Raw genomic sequence first — 17,745 nt, 5'->3', positions numbered from 1 at the left:
AACAATGAACAAAGAGCGGTCGGATATCGTACGGTGGGACGGGATGAGTGGTCCGCGCCAGAGCCGGCAGGGCGGACGCGTCGGGGTATACGCGCCTGTAAACTTGTGTTATTGTTTGCTTGCCCGCCCCGGGTCTATCACAAACTCCCATCCTGTGGTGATCCCACTCTGCGCACTGTGCTTCCTGCACAGTTTCTTCTTCTCTACTCTTACTGAACTACCCTAATGGCCGACGTCGCACCTCAAGAGGTCCCCGTACACGAGCCTCAGCCCCAGGAGGACGAGGTGCTGTCCGAAGGATCCGGCGCGGTGGAGGCGACCCACCCTGAGACGGACGGAGAACACGAGGCCTCTGACGTGGTCGACGCAGCTTCGGAAAGCGGCCCTGCGGAGAGCGTGACGGAGGAAAAGCCCGCTGAGGTTGCCACGAATGGGGAGAAGGACGCCGAGCCTGCTGCTGCCGCCGACATGCCTATCGAGGACGCGAAACCGGCCGCGTCTCCCCCCACCTCCCCGCGGAAGATTAAAGCAAAGCCCTCCATCAACTTCAAGCCCCCGGCCGGGAAGCCTGCAGCGGGTCCGCCGACGCCGCTGGTGAAGAAGGTACGTGTCATCTCCGGGCGCGCCTCGATGAAACCCGCCTGCGCCAGGCATGCTCAATCTATGAACGCCACGCACAGATCATCAACTCGGGCACGTTTGGGTCTGGCGCGGTCAAGGCTGCACCCACCGCAGCGAAGACCACTGCTACTGCCGCGCCTGCCAGGACACCGTCTGCGACCACCGCACTCAAGAAGAGCGTCAGTGCTGGCGCGCCCCCTGCAAAGTCCTCCGCTGCTGCCGCGTCGAAAGCCATGCCCCCGCCCCCGTCGAGACAGAACTCGAGCGCTGTCGCGCCCCCCGCGACGGCCCCGGTGAGACGTCAGTCTATCGCTCCCAGGGCGCCGACCGCTGGTATTGCTGCCGGCAGAACACCGCTGGCATCCTCCACCTCAGCCAAGCCCCCACCTGCTCGTACCGCCACTGCTACTCCCGATTCCACCACTGGGCTCAAGTCTTCGACGACTGCTCGTCCGCGCGCCTCGGTCTCCGAGGGCGTGAAGCGGACGGTTTCTGGCACTGTCAGGCCTGGTGCCGCCGCTCCTGGCACTGCCAGGCCTCCGAGCACGGCTTCTACTCGGGCTACGAGGACACCTGGAAGTCAGTCCATTTCATCCATTAAGGAAGTTCGGGACGACAGCAAGGCGGTCACGGAGCTCCAGAGCAAGGTATGTTCTCTACTTGCTAATCACACACAGTCTATTCAAGCCTTCGGTACAGCTCGATGGTGCCAACACTGCGCTCAGCTCCAAGACGGAGGCCATTTCCGGCCTTGAGAGTGAAGTGGAGACCCTGAAGGCTTCCCTCCAAGCGGCCCAGGAGGACGTCGAGGCCAAGGCGTCTGCCATAGCCGAGCTTGAGGCCGCTAAGGCGAAGGCAGAGGAGGAGCTCGCCGCGATCCGTGCGACTCTGGAGCAGCTCCAGTCCGAGCAGTCCGGTGATTCCGCACAAATTGAGGCTGTCCGTGCAGAGGTAAGCATATTTGACGTAACGGAGGGCGCGCCGTTGACAGTACGTGCACAGCTCGAGGCATCGAAGGCCGCCAATGCCGCTCAGGCGGAGCTTGTCGCTTCTCTGCAGGCGCAGCTTGACGTACTCCAGGCAGAGGTCACCGCGGCGAAGGAGAACCTCGAGGCCATCCGTGCCTCGGGCGACGCTTCTGCGGCGGCCGCTGCGGCGGCGGAGGCCGAGCACGCCGCGCTCCTGCAGGCGAAGGCTGACCTCGAAGCCATCAAGACGGAGACAGACGCGCTCAAGGCTGAGCAGGACCAGGCTCTCGCGGCTGCGGAGGCGAAGATCCAGGCGCTCGAGGAGAAGAGCTCCCGCGTCGACACGCTTCTCTCTGAAATCGACGAGCTGAAGCGCGAGAATGAGGAGAAGGCGAACAAGGTCTCGGAGCTCGAGGTGGAGATCCTGGAGCTGAAGGACGACCAGGAGTCTTCAGGGGACGAGCACTCGAAGGCGCTCGCGCGTCTCCAGTCGCTTGAGGAGGAACTCGCGAAGTCTGTCGCCGCCGCTCAGCAGGCTCTCGAAGAAGCCCAGGCCAAGGAGGCCGCGTTTACTTCCCAGTGCGAGGAGACCTCGAAGGCTCATTCAGAACAGCTCGAGAAGGCTGCGGCGGAGTACGCTGAGCTGCAGACGAAGCTCAGTGCTCTGGAATCCGAGTTGGCTCAGGCCATCGCGGCAAACGAGCAAGCGAAGGCGGATGCTGCCGCCACAGCTGAGACGCATCAAGGCCAACTTGCGGAAGCTGAGAAGGTCCGTCTGGAGGCTGAGGCGAAGCTGTCGGAGGACATCGCAAGGATCACCGCTGAGCTAGAGGTATGTGCTCTCTATCACTTCGCAACACCCGTACTTACATTATCGCAGAGCCAAGAGGCAAAGTACAATGAGAAGATCGACGCTGTCAAGGCTGAGCACGATCAACTCCTTCAAGAGGCATTCGAACGTGCAAAGGTCAGACCATGGATGTATTTGCGTCTCACTACGGATGCTAACCCTGCGCAGAACGAGGCCGGCGACGTTCACAGCCAGGATCTCCAGAAGCTTCGTGCTGAATCTCAGGCCGCCATTGAGCAGCTTCGTGTCGCTCACCAGCACACCATCGGTGAGCTCCAGGCTGAGCACCAGGCTGCGCTTGAGGACCAAGTCAAAGCGCTCGAGAAGCAGCTGGCGAACCAAGGTCTTGAGTTGAAGGCTACCCAGGAGGACCTCGCAAAGGCGAAGTCTGCTGTCGCTGCCGTCAACCAGGAGCTGGAGTCGACTAAGGCGCAGCTCGAGGAGGCACGGACGCTCGTGGCGTCCATGGACAAGTCTGACAAGGACGAGGTTATCGCGCATCTCAGCCGCGACCTGGCCAACCTCCGCGAGGACCACGCGTCGCTCAACGAGATGTTCCTCGCCACGAAGGGCTCGCTCGGGGAAATGGCGGACAACCACGTGAAGGAGCTCGAGGAGGCCGCCAAGACGCGCGCGGAGGAGGCCACTAAGCTCCGTGCTGCTCACCAGGAGGAAGTCTCCGCGCTCTCGAAGGAGAAGTCGCAGCTGCTCACGCGGCTGTCTGACCTCGAGGGTGAGCTTGCCACGGCGAAGGCCACGCTTTCTTCGGGGCCTGCTACGCCCTCAAAGAGCAACGGCTCCGCGCACCAGCGCAGCGCGAGCGTGTCTCGGGACGACCTGCAGAAGCTGCATGAGGCGCACAACGCGAAGATGCACGACCTCGAGGCCGAGCACGAGCGGGCGATCCGCGCGATGAGGGAGGAGCTCGAGATCACGCGTGTCAAGGCGGACGATCTCCAGCAAGAGGTGGCGCGCAAGATGATGGAAATTCAGTACCTCGAACAAGATCAAGAGGAGAACCAGGACCAAATCACACGGTATGTCAAGGTTTTCGGTTTCAAGAGCTTTCTCGGAGCGATTTTCACGCTGGCCGTGATCTATGGACTCTTTTGATTATTGCCTTCGTTTCATCATTCTATTATTGCTTATCGACTCGGTCGCTCTCCTCCCGCTCGTTCGTCTTTTCCCGTTCGTATATTACTATATCCGGTGCCGCCAACGCTCATTCCCCATCTATCTTATTATTCCCGCTCGGACGTTGACTTAATACTCATGCCACGCTCCTTTCCTTTCCACGCGTTTTCCCTTGCAGATTGAAAGAAGACCTCGAGCACGCGCAGGAGCAACTGAAGGCCAAGGAGGACGCATGATGGACGATACCAGGAGCCTCGTGGCGCCCGCGCGGAAGCCACACCTACGCGCGCCGGCTATCTTCGCTTCGCCTCCTTGAAGGAACCTGCGCCGCTGTCTACGGGACGATCGCCGCACGAACTCAACACACAATACGCACCACTACAGGGTAATACGTTTCCGCCTCTTCCTCCTCCTCATACCCCCTTCTTTCGACTCCAGATGCTGGCCCGGCCTCCCTACCCACTACTCCTCGACCCCTCTCTCCGCACGATCCTCTTCCCTATGTTACCCGCTGCATTCCTATACCCGCCTGCCGCTCGTACACCACCACCCATGCCTGCTACGGACGCCCTGCTAGTCTACACAGTACTGTTGTTGTTGCGTAATTGAAGCTTTTGATGTTGGCGAGAACTGCTTGTCTGACCGTCTATGTGAGGCCGCCGCACCAGCTGCCTACAATGCCACCACTAGCGATGGATGATCAGTGAGTTCAGCGTTCCTTCGTCGAGGCGAGCTGTAATGGAACATTTGTAACTAGGGTACGGTGTTCCCGCACCTTGTACATACCTCCAGGTGAGTGCGCACATTTAGGCGCTCGGAAGGCATTCTGGAAGCTCATCATGGCAGGGACGTCCAGAGAGTCGCAGCACATCCAGCAGGGGAGTCCTTGCTATATACCCGGCCTGGCGTCCGTAGATGAAACGGATGGTACCATCCAGCCGTGGTACCACCGCGAAACATCACCATCCCTGCGACATGCGCCCGCCCACTGACTTTATGGACCGCAGCGTTGTCAGCGGTTGTCGGAGCTGTATCATATAGTACCCATTCGGACGGGCGTCCTTTAAATTGTCAAACATTCGCTGGGCCGCAGCGCATGGTGGTCCGACCGCGCCCGAAAAATCGTGAGGCCATCATGGTTGCGCAAATTACACCTGAGGTGTGCATATAATCAAACAACTGGGCCCAACGGATACGCCCGAATGCAAGATAGTAAGTAGGTACAACCGACTAACCTACTCACAGCGCCGGACCGTTTGGGTTAACTCGAACGTACCAGCAGGATTCCGAGGACGATCGGACTCGAGTTCTGTGAAGGACCACTGCAGCGTTCATTTTTAGCAGTAAGTATACTGGACTGAGAATGGAGATTGGGTGGAGCTATGTCGCAAGTATCGCCCTGTAGACCCCGTCGTGGGATGGAACATTTAGCTGGGAGCCCTCTTACTGGAGGACGGGTATGAGAGCGCCCGCGGGTAGAAACGGGTCGTGTCTTGGCGGACACGTTGCCGGACAGACGCGCGTACCCGAGTTAGGGGCGCTTGTGTGTCCCGACTCCCATCACAACCTCCGACGCCACCGGCGCGTCGTCAAAAACTTGAATTTGAAGAGGACGGTCGTATACACGTATGTTCGTCTTCGTTCTTGTGCTCAAATATTGTGGTGAGGCCTTGATGCTTTGAGGGATGTCGTCGAGGACTCGAGCATCCGTGCGTGTGCAGCCACACTTCCCAGGATGGTGGTACTCCTTCAGTGCGTGGGCGTCCATGCCGAGCCGGCACCGACGAAGATCACTCACAGGCGGCGCTTTGACTCGACCGAGGAATGTATTGGAGCCGCGGGAACGAGCAGTATATAGCATCTTTCGTACTAGCACACACAGCATCCCATCTGTCCTCCGTGTTTTCTGCTCTCCCGCTCCTTGTCCCTCCTTATCCGCCCTAGCACAGCTCAGCTCCCAGACGTCTCAACGCGATGACTGCCAACTCTACTCAGCACCCCACCGACGTAGTACTTACGGATGTAGTACTTGCAGCAACCTCCGCCCCAGTCGACACGTCACACCCGGAACTATCTGAGCAGCCACTAGCCCCTCCTGGCAACGATGCAGTAGTACAGACCACCGCGGAACCACCAGTAGCTCCGACTGCCCCCGTAGTCGAGGAGATCAAGCCTGTGTCATTCCTGCAGCTTTTCAGGTTTGATTTTTATTTTGGAGCAGGGCGATCAGACAGCTTCTAACATATCATTTTCAGGTACTCCACCCGTACGGAAATATTGCTCGATTATATCGGATTAATCGCTGCAGCATGTGCGGGTGCCGCTCAGGTATGTTCAAACGTACCACATAACACAAACATCATACTTATTTCGTTTTTATGCAGCCCCTCATGAGTTTCCTCTTCGGACGTCTGACGCAGGACTTCGTAAACTTCGCAACGGCTGCTGCGGCCGCGGATCCGCAGGACCAGAGTGCGCTGGACGCTCAAGTTGTAGCTGCATTCAAGCATTCAGCTGCACTCAACGCGTCGTACTTGGTTTACATCGGTATGTTGTGCAAGAATCATGGGTCTATGTATGCTCACTTGTTTGTCCGTAGGGATCGGCATGTTCGTATGCACGTACATCTACATGATCACATGGGTCTACACCGGCGAAGTTAACGCAAAGCGCATCCGCGAGCGTTACTTCCGCGCTGTACTCCGGCAGGATTTGGCGTATTTTGACAACGTCGGGGCGGGCGAGATCACCACCCGCATACAAGGGGACACCCGTGCGTCATCAAATCCCAGCGCCCTCATGGATTCGATTGACCGCTTCTGTAGACCTGATTCAGCAAGGAATTTCGGAAAAAGTCGCTCTTACCGTCAGCTACTTGTCTTCGTTCGTCGCGGGCTACGTGGTCGCGTACGTCCGCTCATGGCGCCTGGCTCTGGCGATGACATCTATCCTCCCGTGCACGATCATTGCCACCTCGCTATTTGGCAAGTTCATCGCCAAGTACGCCATGACGTCGCTCCAGTATGGTGCCGAGAGCGGCAGCCTCGCCGAGGAAGTCATCTCGACCGTCCGTACCGCCCAGGCGTTTGGCATCCAGTCCGTTTTGTCGAATTTGTACGACGGGCATGTGCAGAAGAGCCGTCTCGTGGAAATACAGACGGCGATGTGGTCGGGTGCCTACCTCTCCTTCTGGACATTCCTCATGTATGCCGCGTATGCGCTGGCCTTCAACTTTGGCACGACGCTCATCAACCACGGTGAAGGTAGGCCTGCTGTGGTACTAGCACATTTACCATCCGCTGATAAAAATATCTCGGTACCCAGCCAACGCAGGAGATGTCGTTAGCGTCATCCTCTCCATTCTGATCGGTTCTCTCTCTCTTGGATTGCTCGCGCCGGAAGCACAGGGTTCGGGATTTTCTGAAATGTCATGGACCTTTCAGTACTGACGTGGACTCGTTACAGCAATCGTGCAAGCTAGCGGTGCCGCTGCTAAGCTTTTCGCTACCATTGAGCGTGTTCCCCTCATTGATTCCGCTTCCACGGAGGGAAAGAAGCCTGCACAATGCGCTGGGGAGATCTCGTTCGAGAACGTCGACTTCAACTACCCCTCCCGCCCGGATGTTACCGTCCTCAAGAACTTCTCTATCACGTTCCCGGTAGGCAAGACGTCCGCGCTTGTTGGCTCGTCCGGCTCTGGCAAGTCCACGATCATCTCCCTCATCGAGCGGTTCTACGACCCGCTTAGCGGTAGCGTGAAGGTCGACGGCTTCGACGTCAAGGAGCTCAACCTCAAGTGGCTACGCTCACAGATCGGCCTCGTCTCACAGGAGCCCGCCCTTTTCTCGACCACGATCAAGGCGAATGTCGCGCACGGTCTCATCGGTACCCAGTACGAAAACGCTACGGAGGAAGAGAAGTTCCGCCTCATCAAGGACGCCTGTGTCATGGCCAACGCGGACAAATTCGTCTCCGAGCTTCCCTCTGCCTACGACACCGTGGTCGGAGAGCGCGGTTTCCTCCTGTCTGGCGGTCAGAAGCAGCGGATTGCGATTGCGCGCGCTATCGTCTCGGACCCGCGCATACTTTTACTCGACGAGGCGACTTCTGCGCTGGACACTCAGAGCGAGGGCGTCGTGCAGAACGCGCTTGAGAAGGCCGCCGAAGGACGCACGACGATTGTTATTGCCCACCGTTTGTCTACGATCAGGGACGCCGACCACATCCACGTCATGGCGAACGGTGTTGTCGTTGAGTCGGGTACTCATGCGGAACTCATGCAGGCCGAGGACGGGACGTATGTTCGCCTCGTTGAGGCCCAGAAACTGCGGGAAGGCGAGGAGAAGCGTGCTGTGGAGCTTGCGGAGGGCGACGCGATCGCGTTACACGACATCGAGAAAGCATGGGAAAAGCAGGCCCCGTCGGAGGTGCCGTCTCTTCAGCGCGAGAAAACTGAGATGTCCCTAGCGAGCGAGGCCGCCACCAAGACCGAGAAGTCAGGTGAGAAGGAGAACCGCTCGTTCTCCTTCGTCATCAGGCGACTGGCCTACATCAACCGCGACGTCTGGCAGCAATACCTGTTTGCTACTATCGCCGCGATCGGAAACGGCGGCGCATACCCCGCTATGGGCGTCGTCTTCGCGCTGGGGATCAACGCGTTCTCCGACACCACGAACGGACAGCGCCGCCACGATGGTGATCGGACCGCGCTCTGGTTCTTCATCATCGCTCTCGCGGCCATGGTCATCAACGCCATCCAGCACACCTACTACGGCATCACCTCAACGCTGCTCGCGTCGCGTCTTCGCGGTCTTGCGTTCCGTGCCATCCTCCGCCAGGACGTGGAGTTCTTCGACAAGGACGAGAACAACACCGGTCAGCTCACGGCGTCTCTGACGGAGAACGCGAGGAAGGTCCAGACCTTCGCTGGCGTGACTGCCACGATCATCGTGCAGAGTCTTGCGACGCTCGTCATCGGCGCGGTCCTCGGTTTGATCTTCGCCTGGCAGCTCGGTCTCGTTGGTATTGCGTGCACGCCTATCATGCTCTCTGCCGGCTACGTCCGCCTGGTATGTGACGTCGCGTCTTCGGCGTTTGGAGTATTCTGACCGCCTCGGGCCTCGCAGCGTGTTATCGTCCAGAACGACGCACGAAACAAGAAGTCGCATGAGTTATCCTCTCAGCTAGCGTGTGAGGCTGCTAGCGCGATCCGCACCGTCGCATCTCTCACCCGTGAGGAGGAGTGCTGGCAGGACTACAGCCGGTCTCTCGAGGAGCCGTACCAGCGCACCAAGAGGGTAGCGATCTACTCCAACGCGCTCTTTTCCATCACGCAGGTCCTGTCGTACTGGGTCATCGCCCTCGTGTTCTGGTACGGCTCCCAGCTCGTCGCCGATGGAAAGCGCACTACGTTCCAGTTCTTCGTCGGTCTCATGGTTCGTCATACACCCTTCTCCTGGTCATGTCCCTGGGCTGACTGTACCTCTTGCAGGGCACGACGTTCTCTGCGATGCAAGTTGGCGGTGTCTTCGCTGTGCTGCCCGATGTCGCGAGCGCGAAGAATGCTGCGCTCGATTTCCTGAAGCTGCTCGACTCTAGACCCAAGATCGACGCAGAGTCCAAGGAGGGTATCGTCCCGAAGGAAGTCCAAGGTCAGATCCGCTTCGAGGACGTCCACTTCCGCTACCCTACTCGTCCCGACGCCCGTGTCCTCCGCGGCCTCAACATCACGGTCGAGCCTGGAACCTACGTCGCTCTCGTTGGAGCTAGTGGTTGCGGTAAGAGCACGACTGTCCAGCTCATCGAGCGGTTCTATGATCCGCTGTCTGGCGCTATCTACGTACGCACTCCCCACGGCTGTATGCAGTGCGTATGTCCTAACCTTATGCCGTTACAGCTCGACGGTCAGCGCGTCACGGAGTTGAACGTCTCCGAGTACCGTAAGAACATCGCTTTGGTGTCGCAAGAGCCGAACCTGTACGCCGGTTCCGTCCGCTTCAACATCCTGTTGGGTGCCACGAAGCCCGAAGCGGAGGTCACCCAAGAGGAACTCGAGACGGCGTGTCGCAACGCGAACATCCTCGACTTCATCCAATCGCTGCCCGAGTGAGTGGCAATTGTCGCGCTGAGAGTGGCGGTCGCTCACTAAAGCTCCAATCCACAGCGGCTTTGACACCGAGGTCGGTGGGAAGGGTTCGCAACTGTCTGGTGGTCAGAAACGTGAGCATATATAATTGGGAGTTGCTTCTTGCCTCCAACCGGTTCTAACCCCTTGCGCAGAACGTATCGCCATCGCCCGTGCGCTGTTGCGCAACCCGAAGGTGCTGCTGCTGGACGAAGCCACGTCCGCCCTCGACTCCAACTCCGAGAAGGTCGTGCAGGACGCGCTCGACGTGGCTGCCAAAGGGCGTACGACCATCGCCATCGCCCACCGTCTGTCCACGATCCAGAACGCTGATTGCATGTGAGCACGCTGTGGACTCTCCACCCCTCTCATCAACTGCTGATGCATATGAATCCACAGTTGCTTCATCAAGGACGGTGTCGTCGCCGAATCTGGCACGCACGAGGAGCTGCTTGCTCTCAAGGGCGCGTACGCCGAGTATGTGCAGCTGCAAGCCCACGGTTAGTCTTCACGGACGCACATCCCAAACCGCCCGCCGCCCTCGTGTTCCACGCCCTCTCCTCGGGATGTTGAATGGCGGCTCCCTGGTGCGAATTCTGGGATCCGTGCTCGTCTACACCCCTCCGCTCGATCATGTTCACTGTCTTTAACACTCCCCGCTCCTTTATCACCGCTTTTAATACTTTGCATGCCTCACGGCTACCACTCAATTTATACCTCCCACGTCGTTGGACTATGGCTTCGAAATCACGAGGATTCGGATAGACACGCACCGATACCTGCCATGTCTGAGATGCCCCACTCTGGAATTATGCGTAGAACGAGAAGGTCCAGTCGGGCGTGAATACGCCCACCACCGCTGTCGATGCCGCCGTCCGAGGGTCGCACGGAAAGATGGGCGGCCCGACGTGCTTTAAGACAACGACGGCGCGACAGCCAGGCTTAATCATAGCACTGGCAGCACACACTGCACAGAGCATAACAAGCGCCCAACGCCACGAGTCTACTGAACGGGGACGGGATCGGTGCTCTGTCTGGTTTAGGCAATCAGTGTTCCGCATTCGGTGATGTTGAAGTCCAAACAACGCGGTCGCGTGCGCACGTGAGCTTTGTTCTAACAAATTAAGGTTCAAATGCGATCGCGTCCGATGGATATATAAGCGGCCTTGCTTGCTCTCCGTCCGCCACTTGAACCCATCCTCCCCTCTGCGATAACCACCACGAGACACTGCGACATCACGACAACCATGTTCACGACGCTTGTCTCACTCTTCCTCTCCGTCTTCGGCGCCTTGCGCGCCGCACCGCTCTACTACTCTCGCATCCTCACCATTGGCAACACAATCTGGGCCAGCTTGGGCGACCGCACGGCAACCATCGGCACACTCCCAGGGATCACCACTAGCACACCCGTCTTCCGCCTGCCGCCTTCCCATGTGGTGCCCACCCTACCAGCCGGAACGTCTACCCAGTACTTCGGCGCCTCGCTCGCTTTGCTCCTCGCTGTATTCACGACTACACTTGTCTTCTCTGGCATCATATGGCGTCTGAGAGCCTTGTCACTAGCTCCCGGCGACGACGACACACCCTTCATGCACGCCGGTGGCCCCGAGAAGATACGCCATACCGTCATCGACTTCTCGGGAGCCACCTACCACGGCACCATGATCACGTCGGATGTCGAATTGGCGGGCTTGTTCGCTGGCTCCGCAGACGCCAACACGCCTTTCCAACACGAGACCCCGACAGCTCCCTCTTCTTGCGCAGCCAGTCGCGAAGATCTGGAGTACCTCACCCTCGCCGAGTCTTCAGAGACGGTCTCTCCACCTGTCGCGCCGACGTCTGTCTTGCCGCCACCGACGACCGTCAACCCCACGACCGTTCCCGTCGAACTCGCCCCAGCAATCGAGGAACACGACGGCGAGTGGGATACGTGGACAAACCATCGACGTCGACGACCACCGAGGGTTCAAGCGCCACCTTCCGCGAGAGCCTCGCGCTCTCGGTCCCTGTCCGTCTTCGCGACCTCGCGCACGTCGCACCGGCCCATCTCAGGCAGATTGGCCGCGTCCCCCGCGCCGACTTCCCTTGCTCCATCGCCTCGCCGCTCATCCATAGCGGCACCTTCTTCTACGCAGACCACCGCACGTAGCGTAGCATCTCAGAACAGGTTTTCGGCTCTTGAGGTGTTCGAGGTGGAAGAGTGAGTGCAGGGCAGGAAGGGGATTCGGCGATGGCCACGCCGGCTCCTCTTCCTGCCTTGGACTCGCTCGCTCTGAGGGCGAGTTGGAACTTGGCCAGTTCCAAGTCGTCCGATGAGACACTTCTCCGCATCTCCATTACACCGTACTTATTCATACTACGCGCCTTTCACACTACGCATCATATTTTATTTCCCACATCCTAGTCTTCCGGTTACCATTTACCATTACCTTCCATTTACTACCATACGCCATGCTAAACCACTAGCACGACGACCACAGAGTTTCTACGACCTGATCTTCCCTCATGTATCACTTATTTCTGAATGACATCGAATATCTCCCGCTTACCTCGCGCTTGATTTCGAAACCGCTCGCTCAAGCTTCGAGGATCATGTCCGAGTCTCCGAGCATCCGAGCATCTCAATACAATAGAAGTTGTGGGCCCTGCGATTGTCACTCAATCCCTTGTACAATATGCGACACAACGACGCCAGGGGCGCCGTCCGCGCGGAACTACGATAAACTAAAAGATACGACTAGCAAGCATGCAACAAACGACCCGAACCTTAGATCTTTGAGCACCGAAGGACACCGCCCCTCTTCCCAAACGGCGCGAGGCGCTCACGCACGATGCCCTCGACCTCCGCCATGTCTCTGTGCACGCCCGGCCACAGATTGACCCCCACATCGAGCGCACCGAGGGTGGCGTACGCCGGCCCCGCAAGTACACCGTTCAGCCCGTCCCAGTCGAGGGACGCGAGCCCGCCGAGGAGGCGGATGTCGAGCGCGAGCGCGCGCAAGGTGGGCGCCTCAAGCGTCTCAAGCAGGGAGACGATCCACGGCAAGCTCGCGCTGTAGTGCACCGGGAACTGGAGCCGGAGGCCCTCGAGCGCGGTACACGCTGCAAGAGACACCGTATGTGGCAGTGCAATGGCTGCGAGAAGGGACCTGTCAGAACCACTGATATCACGGATGGCGCGCCCGGAGCGCGCTGAAACAGATAGGACGTACTTTTGTCCCCGGAGAAGCTCCAGTCGAGGTCGAGCGAGTGCAGCGCGGGTCCGGCGAGCGTGATGAAGGGTCCGACGAGATCGGTGTCGCGCTCCGATGCGCAGCGGACGGCGAGGCTCGTGATGGACGTGTGCAGCCCAGTGGCGACGAGCCACTCGAAGAGCCGCTCGGCGTCCAGTTCGCGTCCAAGAGCGAGCGTTCGAAGCGTGGGCAATGGCCTCGCTTCCGGCACGCGGAGCTCCTCCTTCCAGGTGAGGCCGGCTATGGAGAGCTTGGCGAGGCTGGGAAAGGAGCTGACGAGGTCGACGAGGTCTGCGAAGTCGGCGAACTGGCAGAAGGAAAATGTGGCTTTGGTGAGGGAGGGATGGTGGAGCGCACTGAGCTCCGTGACGCTCTTGAGGTCGATGTGTGCGAGGGTGAGGGAGCGGAGGTGCGGGAGGTGGGCGAGAACGTGGGGAAGGGCATCCTCGACGGAGGGCGCGGGCTTGGCAGGGCGGAACACAGCCGAGGGCGTGACGAACCTGGCGACAGTCAGCTCGCGGACGTAGCACCCGAGGTCTGGGGTGGTCTTGAGGAGCCGTTGGAAGGAGGACGTGAAGTTATGGTTCTGCAACACGATAGAACGGAACAGGTGAAAGCGAGAGGCCGGGGTCCACGCACGACACACCCGGGCGCACACAGCGAGGGTTCGAGCGTCCTTGTGGAGGAAATCGATGATGTAGTCCGAGAGCTCGAGCGGTACGTTCGGCATGACGAGTGCTATAGGGGGTCGACGGCGGTCAGTTGACGTACACGATCATGACTCTGCCGGCTCCTTTATGTACTCACATCTTGGCAGGACGAGGGACACCGGCGTGAGGGGTAGGGTCCGATGGATAGAGCTTGCGCGCGCGATGGTTCCGTGAGGCCGGAGACTTTATACCAGCCGCTCCAAGTTGCCGACAGGATGTCCTCGAGGAACAGAACTAGCCCGGGTTACGACATAGCTAGGGCACGCCGCGCGCGCCCAACGTAAGACCGCATCGTTCGTACCAGCCGCTTCGGCTAGCATTAATTGCGATGCAGGCCGTGGACGTGTGTCCCGCCTCATACCGGATATGGGCACGGAGGAAAGCAAGCGCTCGGCGTCGGAGAGCCTTCGTTCGTCTTGCAGCACAGTTGTGCATGTTTAGGATACAAACCCCGAGGAAACGAGCAGCCGCTGCCTCCGCGCAGCGAGCGAGTGCGCGCCGCCCGGACAGTGCATAGTGGCGTTGACCTGTGTAGGAAAGCGTGTCAGAGTGTGTGGGACCGAATCGAACTGGCTGCGCGATGGGCGCGCGCGGCGCGCCATCTGCCAGATCGCCGCGGACGCTAGAACATACCTCGGTCTGGAGGGGGGCTTGTGTCTGGCGTATGAGAATGCGCGAAACCCGGGGGCGTTGATTGTCAGGAGTCGGTGCCTGATGCAATGTCTCTGCGTCTAAAACAGCTCGCGGAACCGCGTTCGGCGGCTTCTACAGGACCCGATCTTCCCCAAGACTCCCGCGCGTGCCGTCCTGTGAATGGAGAGGATCGTTCCCGGCGAGTGGTGGGGATAGCGGCGGCGGGATTGGTCGTACCATGCGGGGTGGTGCGAGACGGGCAGCCGTGCGCTGGTGATCGCTACTCGTGAAATGGCGCGGTAACGCGTGTTTGCGCCGGCCAAACAGCCCTCCCTTAGCCGCCGCCCTGCCCCAATATTTGGGGCCGCCCCCGCCAGTCTCAGTCTCTCCTTCCCTCTCCCCGCAGCCCTCGCGTCCCCCTCCCCCTCGTCCGCCGTTACGACCCCCGCCCACGCGCAGCCATGGCCATCACTAAGGAGCCCGGACAGAAGGGCGTAAACTGGTCCAACATCGCCGTAGGTGAGCCCGCGCGCGTCGGTGGCTGCTGAGCTGGCCCACGTGAATGCTCATCGTTCTGCCTCTAGGTGGTATCATGAACATGGTGCGCTTTCAGTGTCCACTCATCCGCTTCAGATTACTCAGCGACGCGTTCCGGTTGGGTTGTTGCTCCCGATGTGTAGTTTGTGAGTCGCGCCCATAATGTGTATATTTTGACAGTACTGACCTCTGACGTAGGAGGCAAGTCCACAACATTGCACAGCAGCCCATCGTGCCATAACTTATCGTGCACGTTCAGGTCACGACGCTCGGTCAACCACTTGAGGTCCTCAAGACACAAATGGCGGCCAACCGGCAACAAACGATGCTTCAGGCTGTTCAGACGGTGTGGAGTCGTGGTGGTGTCGCCGGCTTCTACCAGGGTCTCATCCCATGGGTACGCGTCGTTCATTCTCATGCGTTCAGATTTGCTCACGGTTTTCGCGTAGGCGTGGATAGAGGCGTCGACGAAGGGTGCCGTCCTGCTCTTCACCGCGTCCGAGATTGAGGTCGCGACGACGGGTCTGGGCGTCAACCCCGCGGTGGCCGGTCTCCTCGGTGGTATGGGTGGAGGCATTGTACAGGCATATGCTACTATGGGTGCGCACCTTGCTGCCTCTCTGCCTTGCACACGCTGACATCTACCCCTGGCAGGTTTCTGCACATGCATGAAGACCGCGGAGATCACGCGGCACAAACAGGCAGCCACTGGGATCAAGCCCCCGTCAACATGGGCCGTATTCGCAGACATTTACCGTCGGGAAGGTATTGCGGGCATCAACAAGGGCGTGAACGCGGTCGCAGTCCGGCAATGCACGAACTGGGGATCGCGGATGGGTTTCGCGCGTCTTGCGGAGGACACCATCCGGAAGCTGAGGGGCAAGGGCGAAAACGAGAAGCTCACCGCGCCGGAGAAGATCCTGTCTTCGTCCATCGGTGGTGCTCTCGCCACGTGGAACCAGCCTATTGAGGTTGTTCGCGTTGAGGTGCGTGTAGCCGGACTGGTGTACGAGGCGGATGAAATCTGACTCAATGTAGATGCAATCCATGGCGAAATCTGCGGAGCGCGGAGAGAAGAAGACCATCGTCAACACGTTGGCCTACATCTACAAGGAGAACGGTATCAAGGGTCTGTACCGCGGTGTCACTCCCCGGATAGGTCTCGGCATCTGGCAGACGATCTGCATGGTGTCTCTCGCGGACTATGTCAAGGCTTGGTGCGTCCACTCGCATCATCTCTACTTCTCAAGTATCACTGACGCGTTCTGGTGTGTAGGGTCAAGGGCCAATAATGGCCGTTCTTTCGTTTAGTTCCCGGTTCTGTTTAGATATCTAGATCCATGAGTACTCTGGAGCTTACTTCGTTATCCTGTGCTTATTCCTACCTTATGCTCGTATCAATACGTGGATTACTCTGCATGCATCTGCTCTAAGAGTGTGTGGCCGACGCCTAGCCATGGCTGCAAGCAGTGCATCGCTCTCGAGTCTGTCCAGTCCTGGCGTAGCTGCGCTGTCCGAGCACACTCGGCCAGGCTGTTGCGTAGCGCCAGTTCGATCCCGTCAAGCATCCTTTTCTGATGGAGTCTAGGTTTCGAAAGGCTTTGCCGCGAGAACGAACGCGCATACTGCCAGCCTGGGTAGAGCACTTACAGGATGCAGATGAGCAACGCAGTGCCTCCCACCGCAGGGTATGAGGCCCGTCGGGGAGCATACGAGAACGGAGAGGAGTGCGGGGTAGATGAGAAGCCGGAATAGCCGAGGGGCAGAGAAGGTACAAGTGCTATAGATCGCGATCGAGATCTGGACAGACTGGCGGGCCCGTGGCTCGTTCTCGGGCTCTGCGCGTATATATACCATCCCCACAACTCTCGTCCCATGATCCCCTCTCTCCCCCTCTCGACGACGACGACAACCTCCTCCTCGTCACCCAGATAGCAACGATGAGCGCAGTCGCGGCACCCCACAAGATGAACCCGCTGCTCGCGGCGTACCTGCGCAGCCTCTCCACGAACCCCCTGCGCACCAAGGCGATCACCACAGGCACGTACACACTCACTGGTCGCACCCTCCCCGCTGCCCCGTGTGCTCACGCCCCTCTCGCGCGCAGCGTTCCTGCAGTTCTTCCAGGAGATCCTCGCGTCGCACCTCGCGGGCGTGCCACCCCCGCGCGTCGGCAAGAACGCGCCGTTCCTCGTGCACGTCCTCGCGCGCGCGCAGGTGTCCTCGAAGGCGTTCAAGATGGCCGCGTACGGCTTCCTCGTGTCCGCGCCCATGTCGCACACGCTCGTGAACGCGCTCCAGCGTGCCTTCGCGGGCAAGTCTGGGCTCACCGCGCGTCTCGGCATGCTGCTCGCGAGCCAGCTCATCGTCGCGCCCATCCAGATCTTCTGTGAGTTTGTGTGACCGAGCGCCACGGCGTGCTGCAGCCGGCTGCGTGATTGTGCATGACTACTGACCGAGCGCGCAGCATACCTGGCGTGCATGGCGGTGATTAACGGCGCGAAGTCTGTGGACGAAGTCTCAAAGACTGTGAAGGCTGGCTTCGGGAAAGTGATTCGGGTACGTATGAGCGCAGAACCGCCGGATTCTTCGCGCGCCCGGAAGCTGTTGCTTACCCTCTTGCGTCACAGGTGACGTGGATGACTTCCCCGGTCTACACCGTCTTCGCCCAGCAATTCTTGCCCACAGAGCTGTGGGTGCCGTTCTTCACCTTTATGCAGTTCCTGACAGGGGTGAGTGTTCACGCCGCTATACGATCGCCTGAGGTTTCCCACATCTGACCCCACGCCACAGACCTACTTCAACACGAAAATCAAGCGGATGCAGATCGAGGCCGCGGCGAAGGCCAAGAAGGACAAGGAGCCCAAGAAGGACTGATCCGCCCTCTGCGACATTTACCCTGGTCATCTGTCTCTCTGCTCACCCTGTGTGG

General features: G+C 59.4%; 6 protein-coding genes across 6 annotated transcripts; 5 read left to right on the top strand and 1 right to left on the bottom strand.

Annotated features, from left to right (window-relative positions):
* Positions 1-130: 130 nt before the first annotated feature.
* TRAVEDRAFT_68194 (uncharacterized protein) lies at positions 131-4,201 on the top strand. The gene is made up of 6 exons (XM_008034678.1): positions 131-603; positions 681-1,268; positions 1,321-1,572; positions 1,624-2,421; positions 2,470-2,556; positions 2,608-4,201. Exons 1-6 carry the CDS (start codon positions 226-228, stop codon positions 3,550-3,552), a joined length of 3,048 nt encoding a protein of 1,015 aa, XP_008032869.1. The 5' UTR covers positions 131-225; the 3' UTR covers positions 3,553-4,201.
* A 1,273-nt stretch (positions 4,202-5,474) lies between these two features.
* On the top strand, positions 5,475-10,513 carry TRAVEDRAFT_139099 (P-loop containing nucleoside triphosphate hydrolase protein). Its single transcript, XM_008034677.1, has 13 exons — positions 5,475-5,771; positions 5,829-5,901; positions 5,958-6,120; positions 6,173-6,346; positions 6,399-6,836; positions 6,898-6,981; positions 7,039-8,642; positions 8,700-9,008; positions 9,065-9,412; positions 9,470-9,678; positions 9,737-9,792; positions 9,853-10,036; positions 10,097-10,513. The coding sequence occupies exons 1-13, from the start codon at positions 5,548-5,550 to the stop codon at positions 10,200-10,202; spliced, it is 3,972 nt and encodes a 1,323-aa protein (XP_008032868.1). The 5' UTR covers positions 5,475-5,547; the 3' UTR covers positions 10,203-10,513.
* A 431-nt stretch (positions 10,514-10,944) lies between these two features.
* On the top strand, positions 10,945-11,904 carry TRAVEDRAFT_41788 (uncharacterized protein; the record flags this gene model as incomplete). Its single annotated transcript, XM_008033955.1, has 1 exon — positions 10,945-11,904. One exon carries the CDS (start codon positions 10,945-10,947, stop codon positions 11,902-11,904), a length of 960 nt encoding a protein of 319 aa, XP_008032146.1.
* A 441-nt stretch (positions 11,905-12,345) lies between these two features.
* TRAVEDRAFT_139095 (uncharacterized protein) lies at positions 12,346-14,320 on the bottom strand. Its single transcript, XM_008034676.1, has 4 exons — positions 14,277-14,320; positions 13,741-14,170; positions 12,913-13,671; positions 12,346-12,835 (listed from the first exon to the last, which is right to left on the bottom strand). The coding sequence occupies exons 3-4, from the start codon at positions 13,661-13,663 to the stop codon at positions 12,468-12,470; spliced, it is 1,119 nt and encodes a 372-aa protein (XP_008032867.1). The 5' UTR covers positions 13,664-13,671; positions 13,741-14,170; positions 14,277-14,320; the 3' UTR covers positions 12,346-12,467.
* A 357-nt stretch (positions 14,321-14,677) lies between these two features.
* TRAVEDRAFT_139094 (mitochondrial carrier) lies at positions 14,678-16,236 on the top strand. The gene is made up of 7 exons (XM_008034675.1): positions 14,678-14,795; positions 14,861-14,877; positions 15,067-15,210; positions 15,263-15,413; positions 15,468-15,799; positions 15,852-16,030; positions 16,090-16,236. The coding sequence occupies exons 1-7, from the start codon at positions 14,738-14,740 to the stop codon at positions 16,103-16,105; spliced, it is 897 nt and encodes a 298-aa protein (XP_008032866.1). The 5' UTR covers positions 14,678-14,737; the 3' UTR covers positions 16,106-16,236.
* A 517-nt stretch (positions 16,237-16,753) lies between these two features.
* TRAVEDRAFT_33161 (uncharacterized protein) lies at positions 16,754-17,690 on the top strand (the record flags this gene model as incomplete). The annotated part of the gene is made up of 5 exons (XM_008033775.1): positions 16,754-16,853; positions 16,921-17,202; positions 17,281-17,372; positions 17,444-17,545; positions 17,607-17,690. 5 exons carry the CDS (start codon positions 16,754-16,756, stop codon positions 17,688-17,690), a joined length of 660 nt encoding a protein of 219 aa, XP_008031966.1.
* Positions 17,691-17,745: the final 55 nt, after the last annotated feature.

Source organism: Trametes versicolor (assembly GCF_000271585.1).
Source record: "Trametes versicolor FP-101664 SS1 unplaced genomic scaffold TRAVEscaffold_1, whole genome shotgun sequence".
NCBI lineage: Eukaryota > Fungi > Basidiomycota > Agaricomycetes > Polyporales > Polyporaceae > Trametes > Trametes versicolor.
The sequence above is the reverse complement of the archived record's forward strand: the minus strand, read 5'-3'. Positions and strand labels throughout refer to the sequence as shown.